At 50.3% G+C, this 15433-nt stretch overlaps 1 protein-coding gene across 1 annotated transcript; it reads left to right on the top strand.

Moving 5' to 3' along the window:
* Positions 1-8105: 8105 nt before the first annotated feature.
* LOC126989230 (uncharacterized) lies at positions 8106-14725 on the top strand. The gene is made up of 11 exons (XM_050847864.1): positions 8106-8172; positions 8740-8957; positions 9271-9485; positions 9814-9880; positions 10911-11019; positions 11516-11689; positions 12183-12301; positions 12889-13015; positions 13510-13688; positions 14287-14337; positions 14576-14725. The coding sequence occupies exons 1-11, from the start codon at positions 8106-8108 to the stop codon at positions 14723-14725; spliced, it is 1476 nt and encodes a 491-aa protein (XP_050703821.1).
* Positions 14726-15433: the final 708 nt, after the last annotated feature.

Below are 15433 nucleotides of genomic sequence, written 5' to 3' on the forward strand. Positions count from 1 at the left end.
TTCATCCAGTTTGTTGGAGTACAGTGTCCAGAACAGTGCAAAAGTAATGATTTTGGCACGGCGATAAACATATCGGGGTGGTAGGCGTTTGAAGGGTCTATACAAGTTGATTTAACTCCTCAGGAGTTCGAAATGGCTATTTCTTAAATCATTATTTTTATTGTATTATAGTTATTCCCAAAAAATCCAGAATGCAACATATCTCCTCCAACTTGGTGTGTTTATTGGATGTGATGAGGTAGAAACACATGTATAGAAAAAATAAGACGACACAGACCCCATGGTCCAGACTCAGGTGGTCTGTCCTTAAACCTAAGTGAATCTACACTAATCAGATGGCTCCCAAAAGGTTGTTTTTCTACCTAGCACATTAAGTTCAAGGAAGTGACCTGTCAAGTTTGTTTTAAAGGAGCTCAATCGTGTTATAACTGGACCTCTGTGTGGGAGCTTATTCCCATCCTCGCACCACAACGTTGGTGAAGAAAATTTGGTGCAGTCTGAATTTCATTTGTCTACATTTGAGTTTTGCCATTGTTCCTTTCGTTCGCAAAGTGTCATCGTTCATAAACAATTTTGTTCTGTCTACATTCGTGAAACCATTGGCATATTTTAAAAATATCTGATCAGTTTTCCTTCGAGGCGACGTTCTCTTCAAGAGAGAATATGTTATGTGGAAAATCTTTCTTCGTAGGATTTGTTGCGCAAGGAAGGATCATTTTTGTTGTCCGACGCTAAACACCTTCTAATTTAGCAGCAATGTCCTATGGTATGGTGGGAGATCAAAACTGTACCCCATATTCCATGCGGGTCTGATTAAACTATTGTAGAGCGGAAGTATTACATCTTATTCTTGAATAAAAGTTTCTTTTATTTGTAAGCTTTCCAACATTCTGTTCGCGTTATTTGCTGCATCAGATGTGAGAATTTGAGGTTTGACGCGATTTGACTCCCAGTGTCCTTAACGCATTGAACGTTTCCAGAGTTTAACGCAGCGCGTTTTGTTATCGAACTTCTTATTCCTTGTCCCAACTTCTGAAGGACCTGGCATTTGTCTACGTTAAAGGGCATCTCCTGTCTATCATTGGGAGGAAAAACGAAATTGACGCACAAGTATGGCAAATGCGTTTCTTTTTTTTCACATCCCCACCTATGGTAACCGGTAGCTATCTTCATGTGGGCCAGATAGTCGGCCCAAGCCCGTCGTGCAGCGCAGGCAAGGGGCAATTTTTTTTATAGTTGAGCCAGTTAAAGGCGTTTGGCTTTTACCATGCTGCCCCTCGGAACCTCATTCCATGATTCACTGGACGGTTTCTTTCTGAGAGTCCGGGTTGATGGGTGGTCTTCTGACAGTATGTGGGTAGTTTTAGAGGCCACCCAGCGGGTGACTGAACAATCCCAGGTGGTAGCATGTTGATTCGAACTGACGTTGTCTGGTGGCGTGGTAAATGTAGCCTTCACGCTAACCACTCAGCCACCGCTTCACTCCCATGCGACCATGACAGATCATGACATATGAGGAATATCGCAGGTATTTTCGTTTCTTAATAATAACTAAATAATAAGACTGGTAGTGCATTTTAAATAAAAACATGCATGATGTAATGTCATGAACGAAAATATTTACATTCATACACAACGAAGGAAGCGACAGCATTATATAACATATCCCCAAAATTTCAAGCCATTAGAGCCTCTTCTTTCCCAACTTCTGTCAGCGACCTTGGCGGGGGTCACCAAGCGCTTTTTCCTGGGGTCGCCAAGACTCCAAAATATCAAGCATGGTGTTACATGGATGTTATAATAACACATATACAACTAAACTAGTGAAAGGTGTTGCGGTCGTGTTCAGAGCTGTAAGCGATCGGGTCGCCTGAAAAAGGTTGGGAAAAAACCACTGCATTAGTGCAAGAACTTTTCTTTATTAATATTATCTTCCGAGCTTGGGATCCCCTTAAGATTGTGAGGATCAATGTTGGGTAAAAATGTTTTCATAGTAAATGTTGGCTGAAAATCAGTAAATGGATATCTGAGAGTATTTAGTTAAAATTATAAAACCTCCATCCACCACTTCCTACCATTGGTCTTCCACTCCACCCAATTTTATAGTCAATTATTCTGAGCTAATTCCTATATTCTATTGCTAGTCCCCTAAAAAATATATTCTCCAAAAATGTGTATTACATTGTGCAATACTGTTTGTGGCTCTTTGATCTAACTGGCATGTAAGTTGAAGGAAAAGAATGACTGACTGGCTTCCTGTTAACTGTTTGTACTCTTGTTCTTACTGTCATTGTGGAGGACGAGAAGAGTGACTGACTGACTACGGGTTGGTTCACTGTTAATCTGTTTATGCTTTTATTCTAACTGAGACATTACGGAAGACAAAGGGTTGTGACTGGCTGGAATGGCCCTGTTGGCTGTTGGAGTGTAAGGCAGGTGAATCGAGGTGTTGATGGGGGGAGAGGGGAGAAGCAGTTTGTATCACGTCACTGTGCTGGTAAGGGCGGGGTTATACGACAGGCCAGGTGTGAACAGAACGAACGAAGTTGGGGAAGATCAGTTGCTGAGGATACACACACACACACACGACTACTATATATATTACTTGTAGTTCCACAGGCTTAAGTGCTTCCTCACTTTCTTTCCTCCTCCTCCAATCTCTTTCTCCTCCTTCCTCCACGCATCCTTCCACACATTCCTGAATCTTCCTTGCCTTTCCTTTTTCCTTCTGTTCCATTTCTTTTATTAGGATTTTTACTTTTTCTTGTTATTCATAACTGAGATTTATAGGCGCTTCACATCTTTTTTTTTTCATATATCCTGGTTTTATAGTTATTTTTATTCACCGTCTATGTATCCGAGGACTGTTAGTTGGTTTGATGTTTGAAATGTTAGAGAAAAAACTTTATTACAGTGTGTTCTCTGTCTCATGAGGAGGAAGATTTTTTTCCGTTCATGCCTTTCTTTCGTGTCTCTCCTTATTGTCTCTCCTTCATGGTTTCAGTGTTAAGTTGTTTTTCTACATTTATTTGAGTTTTTTGTGCTTTAATGCGTCTTTAGTATTATATATGTGCTGTCTTCTCTTTTCCTTAGTCTCTTTATCCTCGCCTCATCTCTCTCTCTCTCTCTCTCTCTCTCTCTCTCTCTCTCTCTCTCTCTCTCTCTCTCGTATATTCTTCAAGGCTCTTCTCGCTAGCTCAAGGTTTTCTCTCTCGTTATTTCACATACTCATTCTCACATACTCTCTCTCAAGTAGCTCTCTCTCTGTCATCTCTTTTGTTTCATTTACTGTTATTCTGTCGTTCATGTCCTTTCTCCTGTGTTTCCATCTTTATCCTTACACCTATTTCTATTCCTCTTTTCCTCCTTGTTCTCCTGGGCCCTTGGCTTTTCACTCTGCATTGCACACATGGTCTTGCTTTTTATTATTACTTACGAGATTATTGCGCTGATTTATTTTTCCTTTCTCTCATCATCTCTTCTTCTGTCATCGTTTCTCTCTTCTTCATTCCACTTTATTTTTTACCATTTAATGGTATTATTTTTATCTACCCTGTACGCCTCTTTTATGTTTGTCTTTTTTCTCCTGTTTATCACCTTTATCCATACACACATTTATCTTTTTATTAACTCTGTCCTCATTCCTCTGTTTTTCTACAATGTTATTTTTCTTTTCTTTTCATTGGTATATCGAGTTTATTTATTTTTTTCCTTTGTCTTTCTGTCTTCATCCCTGCGTCAGCTTTCTTTCCTCCATCCCTCCTTGTCCTCGTCTCGTCTTCCATCTTCCTCCCTCTCCCTGCTCCTGTAGGACTCCCCTCTGGATTTGTGTGTCCTTCCTGTCCTTCCTCTCCCATCCTCTCCTCGCTCCTGTGACTCCCTCCGGCTTCTGTGTGTGTCCTCTCCTGTCCTTCCTCTCCCATCCCTCTCCTCGCTCCCCTGTGACTCCCCTCTGGCTTTGTGGTGTGTCCTTCGTGTCCTTCCTCCTCCCATCCTCTCCTCGCTCCCCTGTGGACCCCCTCTGGCTTTGTGTGTGTCCTTCTGTGTCCTTCCTCCTCCCATCCCTCTCCGTCGTCTAGTGACTCCCTCTATTTCTGTCTGCTCCTTCAGGTCCTTCCTTCCCATCCTCTCCCTCGCTCCTGTGACTCCCTCCTGGCTTGTGTGTGGTCCCTTGTGTCCTTCCTCTCCCATCCCTCTCCTCGCTCCTGTGGACTCCTCTGAGAACTTGTGTCCCCTGTGTCCTTCCTTCTATCCTCTCCCTGCCCTGTGACTTCTCTGCTTGTCTGTCCTGTGTCCTCTTTCATCCCTCTCCTCGCTCTTGTGACTCCCTCTGGCTTGTCTGTCCTTTTTCGTGTCCTCCTTCTCCATCCTCTCTCTCGCTCCTGTGATCTCCCTTCGGCTTGTCTGTCCTGTCAGTCCTTCCTCTCCCATCCTCTCGCTCCTAGTCTCCTGTGACTCCTCCGGCTTGTCTGCTGTCCTTCGTGTCCTTTCCTCTCCCATCCTCCTTCCTCCTCTATCAAGCTGCCAGTCTCCTTCTTCCATCTCCTCCTCCACTCTGCTCTGGGTCTTTCTCTTTGCTTTTTACTTACTGTATTCCTGTCTGGGGATTCATCATCATCTTCATCTTCCTACTTCTTTTTCTCCACTCTCTTCCCATCCTCCTCTGCCTCTATTTCCTTCTTCTTCTTACTCTCATCTGTATTCTATCTCCTCCTCTTTCTTATCTCATCTTCTTTTCCATCTTCTTTTCTCCCTCTTTTCATCTCCTGTTTCACCTTTCTTTTTCTTCATTTTCTTATCTTCTCTCTTTCTTCTTCTTCTCTCTTCTTTTTCATCATCTTCTTTTTCATGTTACGTTTGGAATTGTATTTGGTTTGAGTGAAGAAAGATTATGTTCTACTTGCAAGAAATCAGTAATAACACTGTTATGGATTCTAAGTGATGGTGTGGGCTGCTAATATATAAATTAGTGTTAGGACGTGCCTGATCTACATATTAGCACGAGGCCGTCACTGAGCCAGTATGAAAATAAATTCAGTGAGAAGTACCCATTTCTTCCTTTCGTTTCTTTTATCTCCTCTTCCTCCTCCTCCTCTTTTTCATATCGTTTCAACTCTCTTTCTCTCATTCTAAGCTTGCTACTAATTACTATCCCTTCTCACATCCTCCTCCTCTTTCTTCTTTCCTCCTCGTTTGTTCTGTTACCTCCTTCCTTTTCTTCCTCTCTCATAACTTTTATCTCCTTGGAAGAAGAAATGTTGCCTCTGCCTGGTCTTATTTCATAGTTAATTGTTCAGTGACAGCTCAAAGCATATAAAGTCAGGCATGAGCAACCAATTAGTTTATGTTATGTGCAATTCATGTTCGTCACTATAATATATCTGATAGTATTAGGTGATTTCAATGAGATATAACTTCTTTTTTTTTTCACTCACTGACAAAATATACTGCAAACGTAATCCTTTCGTTTTTCCACAAGGATTCAACCTTTCATAATTACTCTCCTCGCACAAGCTGCTACTTTTACCCGTGAAGTACTTGTTGAGGACAGCGATGCCGTCATCGACTGGAGGGAACTAAGGGAAGGCTTGCCATCGTGAAACCAACCTCGTCCTGTGATTCCCTTTTTTTCATTATCGCTACTGTGTTGTTATAGTTTAATATTGCAATGCATTGGTGAGGTGATGAAAATGTTGATCCTGGAAAGGAATGACTCTCTCTCTCTCTCTCTCTCTCTTCTTTCTAACTCTACATAACCATCATTCTCACTCACCTCCTCCTCCTCCTCCTCCCCATTTTCTTCCTGTCTCGTTTCTTCATATCATCGCTGCCCCCATACTGCCTTTTCTTTTTAATCATAAGGGTACATGCAAGAAGGGAAGGGGTTAGTGGGGAGGCAGGCGTAAAATAAAGGAGAGACAGTAGGGAAGGAAGCGTAAGGTATCGCCTTTACCTTTCATCCTGCTTATTATAACTGTCATGTCACTCCCTTCTTGCCCAGTAGCAGGTGCAGCTGCAGCCGGGCCTGTTGCCTCACACTCCTCATGCGAGTTTCCTGCCCTCTGACACATTCCCCCCTTGGCCATGTCCACCTCTGCAGGGCTCTGGTCCACAGCCACAGTGTTATTAGTGCCGGTCTCTCCTCCTCTCACTGACCCCTTTGGTCTCTTCTCTGCATGGCTCCGATGGTTGGATGTTAAAACAGGAGGAGGAGGTTGTGAGTGGCTGTGTAGTGAGAATGATGAGCAGTGTTATGAAGTTATTATGACGGAAGAACAGGATGAGCAGGAGTGAGTGAGCAGGAGGGAGGAGTGAAGGAGGAGGAGTGAGGAGGAGTGAGGAAAGGAGGAGGAGTGGGAGTGGAGGGAGTGAGTGAGGAGTGAGTTATTAGGCTATTATGGAGAGGGAGCGGGATAGGAGGAAGTAAAGATACATGCAGTTGATGAAGAAAAAGAAATGGAGGAGGAGAGGTAACAACCAATCCCAGAGAAAGGGGGGGAGGGAGGGGAGGAAGGTACAGAGGAGAGGAGGAGAACAGTTGTCAGTCAGGAGGGAACCCGGGCGTGTGAAGGCTGTGGGGACGCAGGTGGAGGCAGGAGACACTCTGTCGGTCAGGTGACGGTGAGTGTCATGCACTGTATGTATATAGGCTGTGAGTCTGCCAGGTGTTGAGGCTCGGGAGTGATGTTTTCTGGTCAGGATATGTTTCTTGCTACACACATCTGTGTGCATTGCTTTACTTGTACTCTAACCAGCCTAACTCACTCCAGCCTGTCTCAAGTGAGGTCCACGTCCACCCAACATCCTCTCTCTTCTGTACCTCTCCATTATAAATAGCACGTTTCTGTCTCATGCCCATTCACTCCAATCAGCTTTTCATGGCGTTAATTACTTCCGTATATTTTGTATTGTCTCTGTTAATCTGAGATCATTCCAACCTATTTTTTAAGTGGCTTATTTTCACATCCAAACCACTAAAGCATCTCCTTACATCCCCCACTCTTGCTTCTTTCCACTTATTGTTTCATCCAATTCCTGGCAGTAGTTTGTCTGCTAGCCATATATTCCTCCCTGTTCTCTACCTGGTCCACATCTTGCCTTACACCTCCACATCCACCCAATTTCTCTGCTTCCTCTGATGTCCCTCCACTAGTGGCAATGCCATTTATTTCCTGGTTGTATAATCCACCAAGCCTCGCCTTAATATTCCACCTCCACAACTCATATATCCACCCATTCGGCACGTAAAAATTTCTCCCTGACCAAAAATTCATTGTTAGCTTCATTAGTCGCTCTCAAACTCTCCTTTTCCACCTTTCATGGTCTTTCCTTCCTTTAAACTCTTCCACCTGTTTTCAGTCATCCTTGCCTCCTAGTGTGTAGTATATAACCTTCCACCTTTTCCCCTTCAGTCTTCACGTCGTCCATCCATTCCACCCTTGATGTTCCACTTCCCCTATTGTTAATATTATTCAATGTTACATTATAGCATGTGTTTTCACTTACCTTGCTCTTCTGTATATATTTTTCCCTATGCTACATATTACACTGACTGCACTTCTCCACCTTGCTCCAGCCACCCATTCCTTGGACAATATTTTCCCATTGTTTTATTATAATTCTGACCAACTCTCCAATCCTTCTGGATCCAGCCACCCACTTTCTTGACCATTTTATATCTTTCCAGATCAGTTCAACACGTGGAGGCCAGCACAGCACAAACCTGTCTCCACGTCCAGGCTAATGCTGGCTGCTGGAGGAGGGCCTGAGGCTGGTGCTGTGCCTGCACTGTCCTCACAGCCTCTGCCTTCAGGACTCCTGCACGGTCGCTGGCCCTGGCCACGGCTTTCTCTTCGAGCCTCCTGCAAGACTCCGCCAGCGCCTCGTGCAGCAGAGCACTGGTGCCCTGGAGGCTGTGGACATGGCTGGGCAGGGCCCAGCAGCAGCAGGCTGCCAATGCTTTGAGGATTACAGAACCACCACCACCATGCTGCTGACATCTCGCTTTACAATGGAAAGGAATATATTGAGTCAAGAGTGACAAGATTTGAGACTGAGAGCAAGTTCAATCAGACACTGCCTTGCACACACTGGTGAAGGGAACCATGAGTGCTGGAGAGTGTGGGAAGACTCTTGGGAAGGCTGACTCTCAACAACACACCCAAACCTCTGGTAGAGGACTTCAATGAATGCTATCACTGTGACAAAGCTCATGCAATAAAGTCAACTCAACAAACACACTTTTTTTCACACACTGGTGAAGACCTCATGAATGCCATGAGTGTGGTGCAAACGTTTCTAGTTCTGTACGAAGAGTCATCTCAACAGACACACCTTTTCACACATTGGTGAAAGACGTCATGACGCCAGGAGTGTGTGTGTGCTGTTCCTGCATGAAGAGTATCCTCAACGAACACACCTTTTACACACTGGTGAAAGACGCTGCATGAATGCTATGAGTGTGGCAAAGGTTCAGTAAGAAGAGTAATCTCAAGAGACACACTCCCGTATTCACACACTGATGAAAGACGCTATGAATGCTATGAGTGTGGGGCACAACAAGGTTCACTGCAAAGAGAAAACTCTGCAGACACACTTCTGCATGCATACTGATGAAAACTCCTGAATGCCATGACTGGCGGAAGGTCCCTAACCAGCTCCAGGAGAGGCCACACACACGGCTCCACTGCCCAGCCCAGCCCAGCTGTCTCCACCCAGTCTCTTCCAGCCCTCTCCCAGATGTACCAGTCTCTGCAGCCCAGCCCACATCTTACCAGTCTCCTCCAGCTCCAGCCCACTGTACCTCCCCCAGTCTCCTCCAGCCCACTCCCTACAAAGCCTCCTCCAGCCTGCAGCCCACTCTCTGTACCAGTCTCCCTCCCAGCCCAACCCACATGTGCACCAGTCTCTCCAGCCCAGCCCACATGTACTCAGTCCCCCTCCACTCCAGCCCACATGTACTCAGTCTCCTCCAGCCCATCCCCATGGCTCAGTCTCCTCCCAGCCCAGCCCACATGTACCAGTCTCCTCCAGCCCAGCCCACATGTACCAGTCTCCTCCAGCCCAGCCCATACATGTACCTCAGTCTCCTCCAGCCCAGCCCACATGTGGCTCAGTTCTCCTTCCAGCCCAGCCCCACATGTACCAGTCTCCTCCAGCCCAGCCCACATGTACCAGTCTCCTCCAGCTTCCAGCTCCACATGTACCAGTCTCCTCCAGCCCAGCCCACTTCTCACCAGTCCTCCAGGCCTTAGCCCACTTCCCCACCAGCGTCTCCGTAAGCCCAGCCCACTTCTGCACCAGTCTCCTGTGTTCAGTCCCACTCTACCTGAGTCTCTTAGCCCTCCAGGCCCACTCTCATCAGCTCTCCTGGGGCCCAGCCCACATGCACTGTCTCCTCCAGCCGCCCACTTCTACCAGTCCCTTGCTTCCAGCCCACTTCTACCAGTCTCCGTCAGCTCCAGCCCACTTCCCTACCAGTCTCCGTAAGCCCAGCTCCACTTCTCACCAGTCTCCTGCAAAGCCCAGCCCACTTCTACTCAGTCTCGTGTCCCAGGCCCACTTCTGCACCAGTCTCCGTAAGCCCAGCCCACTTCTACTCAGTCTCCGTAAGCTCCAGCCCACTCTCTGGCAGTCTCCAAGACCAGCCTCCACTTCACCAGTTTCCTCCAGCCCAGCCCACTTCTACCAGTCTCCCTCAGGCCCAGCCCACTTCTACCAGTCTCCCTCCAGCCCAGCCCACTTCTACCAGTCTCCCTCCAGCCCAGCCCTTCTCACCAGTCTCCTCCAGCCCAGCCCACTTTCTGCATCCAGTCCTCCTTGGGCTCCAGCCCACTCCCCTACCAGTCTCCTTGCTCCTCCAGCCTCCACTCCTCTACCAGTCCTCCTCCAGCCCAGCCCACTTCCACCACTACCAGTCTCCTCCAGCTCCAGCCTCCACTTCTACCAGTCCCCTCCAGCCCAGCCCACTCTTTCTACCAGTCCTCCAGCCCAGCCCACTTCTCTACCAGTCTCCTCTCCAGCCCACAGCCCACCTCTCTACTAGTCTCCCTCCAGCCCAGCCCATCTCTACCAGTCTCCTCCAGCCCAGCCCACTTTCTACCAGTCTCCTCCAGCCCAGCCCACTTCCCTACCTCAGTCTCCTCCAGCTCAGCTCCACTTCTACCAATCTCCTCCATCCTGCAGCCCCACTCCCCTTGGCCAGTCTCCTCCAGCCCAGCCCACTTCTACCAGTCTTCTCCAGCCCAGCCCACTTCTACCAGTCCTCCCTCCAGCCCAGCCCACTTCTACCAGTCTCCTCCAGCCCAGCCCACTTCACTCAGTCAGTCCTCCAGCCCAGCCCACTTCTACCAGTCTCCTCCAGCCCAGCCCACTTCACCAGTCTCCCTCCAGCCCAGCCCCACTTCTACCAGTCTTCCTCCAGCCCATCTCACTTCTCTACTCAGTCTCCTCCAGCCCACCCCACCCCCGCCAGTCTCCTCCAGCCCATCTCACTTCTACCAGTCTCCCACAGCCCAGCCCACATCTCACTAGTCTCCTCCAGCCCAGCCCACTTTCACCAGTCCTCCTCCAGCCCAGCCCACTTCCCTACCAGTCTCCTCCAGCCCAGCCCACTTCTCACCAGTCTCCTCCAGCTCACCCCACGTGTGTACCAGTCTTCTCTCCAGCCCAGCCCACTTCTACCAGTCTCCTCCAGCCCAGCCACTCTCACTTCTCTACCAGTCTCCCTCCAGTCCATCCCCACTTGTACCAGCGTCTCCCTCCAGCCCACCCCACTTGTACTGGCAGTCTCCTCCAGCCCAGCCCACTTGTACCAGCAGTCTCCTCCAGCCCAGCCCACTTGTACCAGTCTTCTTCCAGCCCAGCCCACTCTCACTCAGTCTTCTCCAGCCCAGCCCACTCTCTACCAGGCTTCTTCCAGCCAGCCCCACTTGCTGAAGTCCTCCTCCAGCCCAGCCCACTTGTACCCAGTGTCTCCAGCCCACTTGTACCACAGTCCTCCAGCCCAGCCCACTTGTGGTACAGGCTCAGTCTCCTCAAGCCCAGCCCACTTGTACCAGTCTCCTCCAGCCCACCCCACTCTTGTGTACCAGTCTCCTCCAGCCCAGCCCACATGTGCACCAGTCTCCTCCAGCTCCAGCTTCCACTTGTACCAGTCTCCTCCAGCCCACCCCACTTCTACCAGTCTCCTCCCAACCCAGCCCACTTCTACCAGTCTCCTCCAGCCCACCCCACTTCCCCAGGCCCAGTTCCCCTCCAGCTCCCAGCCCACTCTCTACCAGTCTCCTCCCAACCCAGCCCACTTCTCACCAGTCTCCTCCAGCCCACCCCACTTCTGTCACTCAGTCTCCTCCATCCCAGCCCCACTTCTACTGTGCCTATCTATAGCCTTCCAGCCCACTTCTACCAGCCAGCCTATAGCTCCAGCCCATTTCTTCACTCAGCCTCTATAGCTCCAGCCCACTTCTACCAGTCTCCTCCACCCCAGCCCACTTCTCACTCAATCTCCCTCCAGCCCAGCCCCCTCACCAGTGTCTCTCCTCCAGCCCAGCCCACTCACTCAATTCTCCTCCAGCTTGTGCCCACGTGTACCATGTCTCCTCCAGCCCAGCCCACGTGTACCAGCGTCTCCTCCAGCTCCAACCCATGTGTACCAGTCTCCTCCAGCTCCAGCCCACTTCTCTACCAGGCCCTCCCTCCAGCCCACCCCCATTTTCTCTACCACTGGTCTCCCTCCATCCCAACTTTACTTCTACTCAGCCTTCTTATAGCCCACCCCACTTCCTACCAGCCTCCAATCAGCTCCAGCCAATCTTCACTACAGCCTTTCTATAGCCCAGCCCACTTCTACCAGTCTCCTCCAGCCCAGCCCACCTCTCCTACCAATCTCCTCCAGCCCAGCCTCCCCTTCTCACTGGCTCAGGTCTCCTCCAGCCCAGCCCACTTTACCAGTCTCCTCCAGCCCAGCCCACTTCTACCAGTCTCCTCCAGCCCAGCCCACTTCTCACCAGTCTCCTCCAGCCCAGCCTCCACTTCTACTACCAGTCCCCTCCAGCCCAGCCCACTTCTACCAAAGTCTCCTCCAGCCCATCTCACTTCTACCCAGTCTCCCTCCAGCCCACCCCCACCCCCACTCAGTCTCCCTCCAGCCCATCCTCACTTCTGCACCAGTCTCCCCACAGCCCAGCTCCACATCTACCAGTCTCCCTCCAGCTCAGCCCACTTCTACCAGCGTCTCCTCCAGCCCAGCCCACTTCTCACCAGTCTGCCCTCCTCAGCCCAGCCTCCACTTCTCTCACCAGTCTCCTCCAGCCCACCCCACGTGTACCAGTCTTCTCCAGCCCAGCCCACTTCTACCAGTCTCCTCCAGCCACAGCCCACTTCTCTACCAGTCTCCTCCAGTCCACCCTCCCATCTCTCTGTAGGCCCAGTCTCCTCCAGCCCACCTCCACCTGGTGGGGCACCAGTCTCCTCCAGCCCAGCCCTTGCACCTGAACCAGCTCTGTACCAGTCTCCTCCAGCTCCAGCCCACTTGGTACCAGTCTTCTCCAGCCCAGCCCACTCCCTACCAGTCTCTCCAGCCCAGCCCACTCTACCCAGGCTTCTTGTGCCCAGCCCACTCTGTACCAGTCCCCCAGCCCAGCCCCACTTGCACCAGTCTCCCCTCCAGCTCCAGCCCACTTTGGTGTGGCCACCAGTCTCCTCCAGCCTCCAGCTCCCACTTGTACCAGTCTCCTCGCTTCAGCCTTCCACTCTTGCGGGCCCAGTCTCCTCCAGCCCAGCCCACTTGTACCAGTTCTCCAGCCCAGCCCACTTTGGTACCAGTCTCCTCCAGCCCAGCCTCCACTTGTACCAGTCTCTCCAGCCCAATCCCACTCTCTGGCTCAGTCTCCTCCAACCCAGCCCCACTTCTACCAGGCTCAGTCTCCTCCAGCTCCACCCCACTTGTACTCAACAGCTCCTCCAGCCCAGGCCCACTTCTACCAGTTCCTCCCACCAGCCCACTTCTCACTCAGTCTCCAGCCCAATTCCCACTTCTACCAGTCTCTCTCCCATAGGCCCCAGCCCACTTCTACTCAGTCTCCCTCCAGCCCAGCCCACTTCTACCAGCCTTCTCTATAGCCCAGCCCTCTTACCAGCCTCCTATAGGCCCAGCCCACTTCTACCAGCCTCTATAGCTCCAGCCCATCTCTCTACTACCAGTCTCCTCCAGCCCAGCCCACTTCTACCAATCTCCTCCAGCCCAGCCCCTTCTACTAAAGGCTCAGTCTCCTCCAGCCCAGCCCACTTCTACCAATCTCCCTCTCCAGCCCAGCCCACGTGTACCAGTCTCCTCCAGCCTCCAACTCCACGGTACCAGTTCTCCAGCCCAACCCATGTGTACCAGTTCTCTCCAGCCCAGCCTAATTCTTACCAATCTCTCCAGCCCACCCCACTTCTAGTACCAGTCTCCTCCATCCCACCCCACTTCTACCAGCCTCTATAGCCCACCCCACTTCTCCCCACCAGCCTCCTATAGCTCCAGCCCACTTCTACCAGCCTCTGATAGCCCAGCCCACTTCTACTGCCAGTCCTCCTCCAGCCTGCAGCCCACTTCTCACCAATCCCCCTCCAGCCCAGCCCCCCTTCTACCAGGTCTCTCTCCAGCCCAGCTCCACTTCTACCAATCTCCTTCCAGCCCAGCCCACGTGTACCAGTCTCCTCCAGCCCAACCCACGTGTACCAGTCTCCTCCAGCCCAGCCCACTCCCACCAGCTCTCCAGCCCAACCCTGACGTGTACCAGTCCTCTCTCCAGCTCCAACCCACGTGTGCACCAGTCTCCTCCAGCCCAGCCCACTTGTAGGCCTCCGGCCCCTCCAGCCCAGCCCACTTCTGTACCAGTCTCCTCCAGCCCAGCCCACTTGTGGCCAGTCTCCTCCCAGCCCAGCCCACTTGTACCAGTCTCCTCCAGCCCAGCCCACATGTACCAGTCTCTCCTCCAGCCCAGCCCACTTGTACCAGTCTCCTCCAGCCCAGCCCACTTTGTACCAGTCTTCCTCCAGCGCAGCAGCTCCACTTGTACCAGTCTCCTCCAGCCCAGCCCACTTGAAATTGGTGTCTCCTCCTGTCCAGCCCACTTATACCTCACTAGTCTCCTCCAGCTCCAGCCCACTCTGTACCAGTCTCCTCCAGCCCAGCCCACTTCTGTACCAGTCTCCCTCCAGTAGCTCCAGCCCACTTGTACCAGTCCTCCCTCCAGCCTGCCCACTTTCTACCAGTCTCCTCCAGCCCAGCTTCCACTTCTACCAGTCTCCCTCCAGCCCAGCCCACTTGTACCAGTCTCCTCCAGCCCAGCCCACTTGTGTACCAGTCTCCTCCAGCCCAGCCCACTTGCACCAGTCTCCTCCAGCTCCAGCCCACTTGTACCAGTCTCCTCCAGCCCAGCCCACGTGTACCAGTCTCCTCTGAAGCCCAGCCCACGTGGTACCAAGTGTCTCCTCCAGCCCAGCCCACGTGTACCAGTCTCCTCCAGCCCAGCCCACGTGTACCAAAGGTCTCCTCCAGCCCAGCCCACTTCTCACCAGTCTCCTCCAGCCCAGCCCACTTCTCTACCAGTCCTCCAGCTTCAGCCCACATCTAAAGCTCCTCCAGCCCAGCCTCCACATCTACCAGCAACAGTCTCCTCCAGCCCAGCCTCACTTCTACTCAGTCTCCCTCCAGCCCCGGGGTGACGCCCCTCTGTAAGACTCTGAAGGCTGCCCTGCTCCTGGGTCCCTGAGCTGGCCTTCTGTCAAGTCCACGGACTTGACAAGGTGAATCTTGGTTCTGCTTTTTCTCTCCAGTCAGTCCTAGAAGTTATCTTAAACCTCATTTTTTGTTTTTTTGTTTGTGTAAAGCAATTTGGATTATTAAGATTGAGATCAATCCTGGGTCCCTGATGCCACCTTGTCAAGTCCACAAGACTCCCAAGTTTTTATTTTTTTATTTTCATTTGACACATGTTTGGGTGAAATTTGTTCTGCCTTTTCTCCAGTCAGTCCTAGAAGTATTTGAAACCTTCATTTTTTTTAATTGTTTTGTAAATTAATTTTGAGTATTAAGATTGAAATCACACAAGTTGGTAAAAAAAGCTATAGAAATGTTGGCTAAAATTCAGTCAATGGATATCTATAGTATTTAGTTTATATTTATAAATTTAGTTTAAAGAGTTCTTAGCAATGCTGGCAAAAAAGTAGCATTTCTATGAATATTAATTGATAGTTATAATTCTAACTAGTGTGAAATGCTATAGTAACGTTGGCTGTATTAGTATGTGTGATTTGTGAATACACAATCATTTCTTATCACTTTAGTATTCATGAAATGTACTTTTAATTTTTGCTGTGTGGTCTTTTGCTCCGTATAATCCACAATGTCCACCTCAACTTCCATCTCCATTCAGTCTATCTTCCA

This window comes from Eriocheir sinensis, unplaced genomic scaffold (genome assembly GCF_024679095.1).
Source record: "Eriocheir sinensis breed Jianghai 21 unplaced genomic scaffold, ASM2467909v1 Scaffold1103, whole genome shotgun sequence".
Taxonomy (NCBI): Eukaryota; Metazoa; Arthropoda; class Malacostraca; order Decapoda; family Varunidae; genus Eriocheir; species Eriocheir sinensis.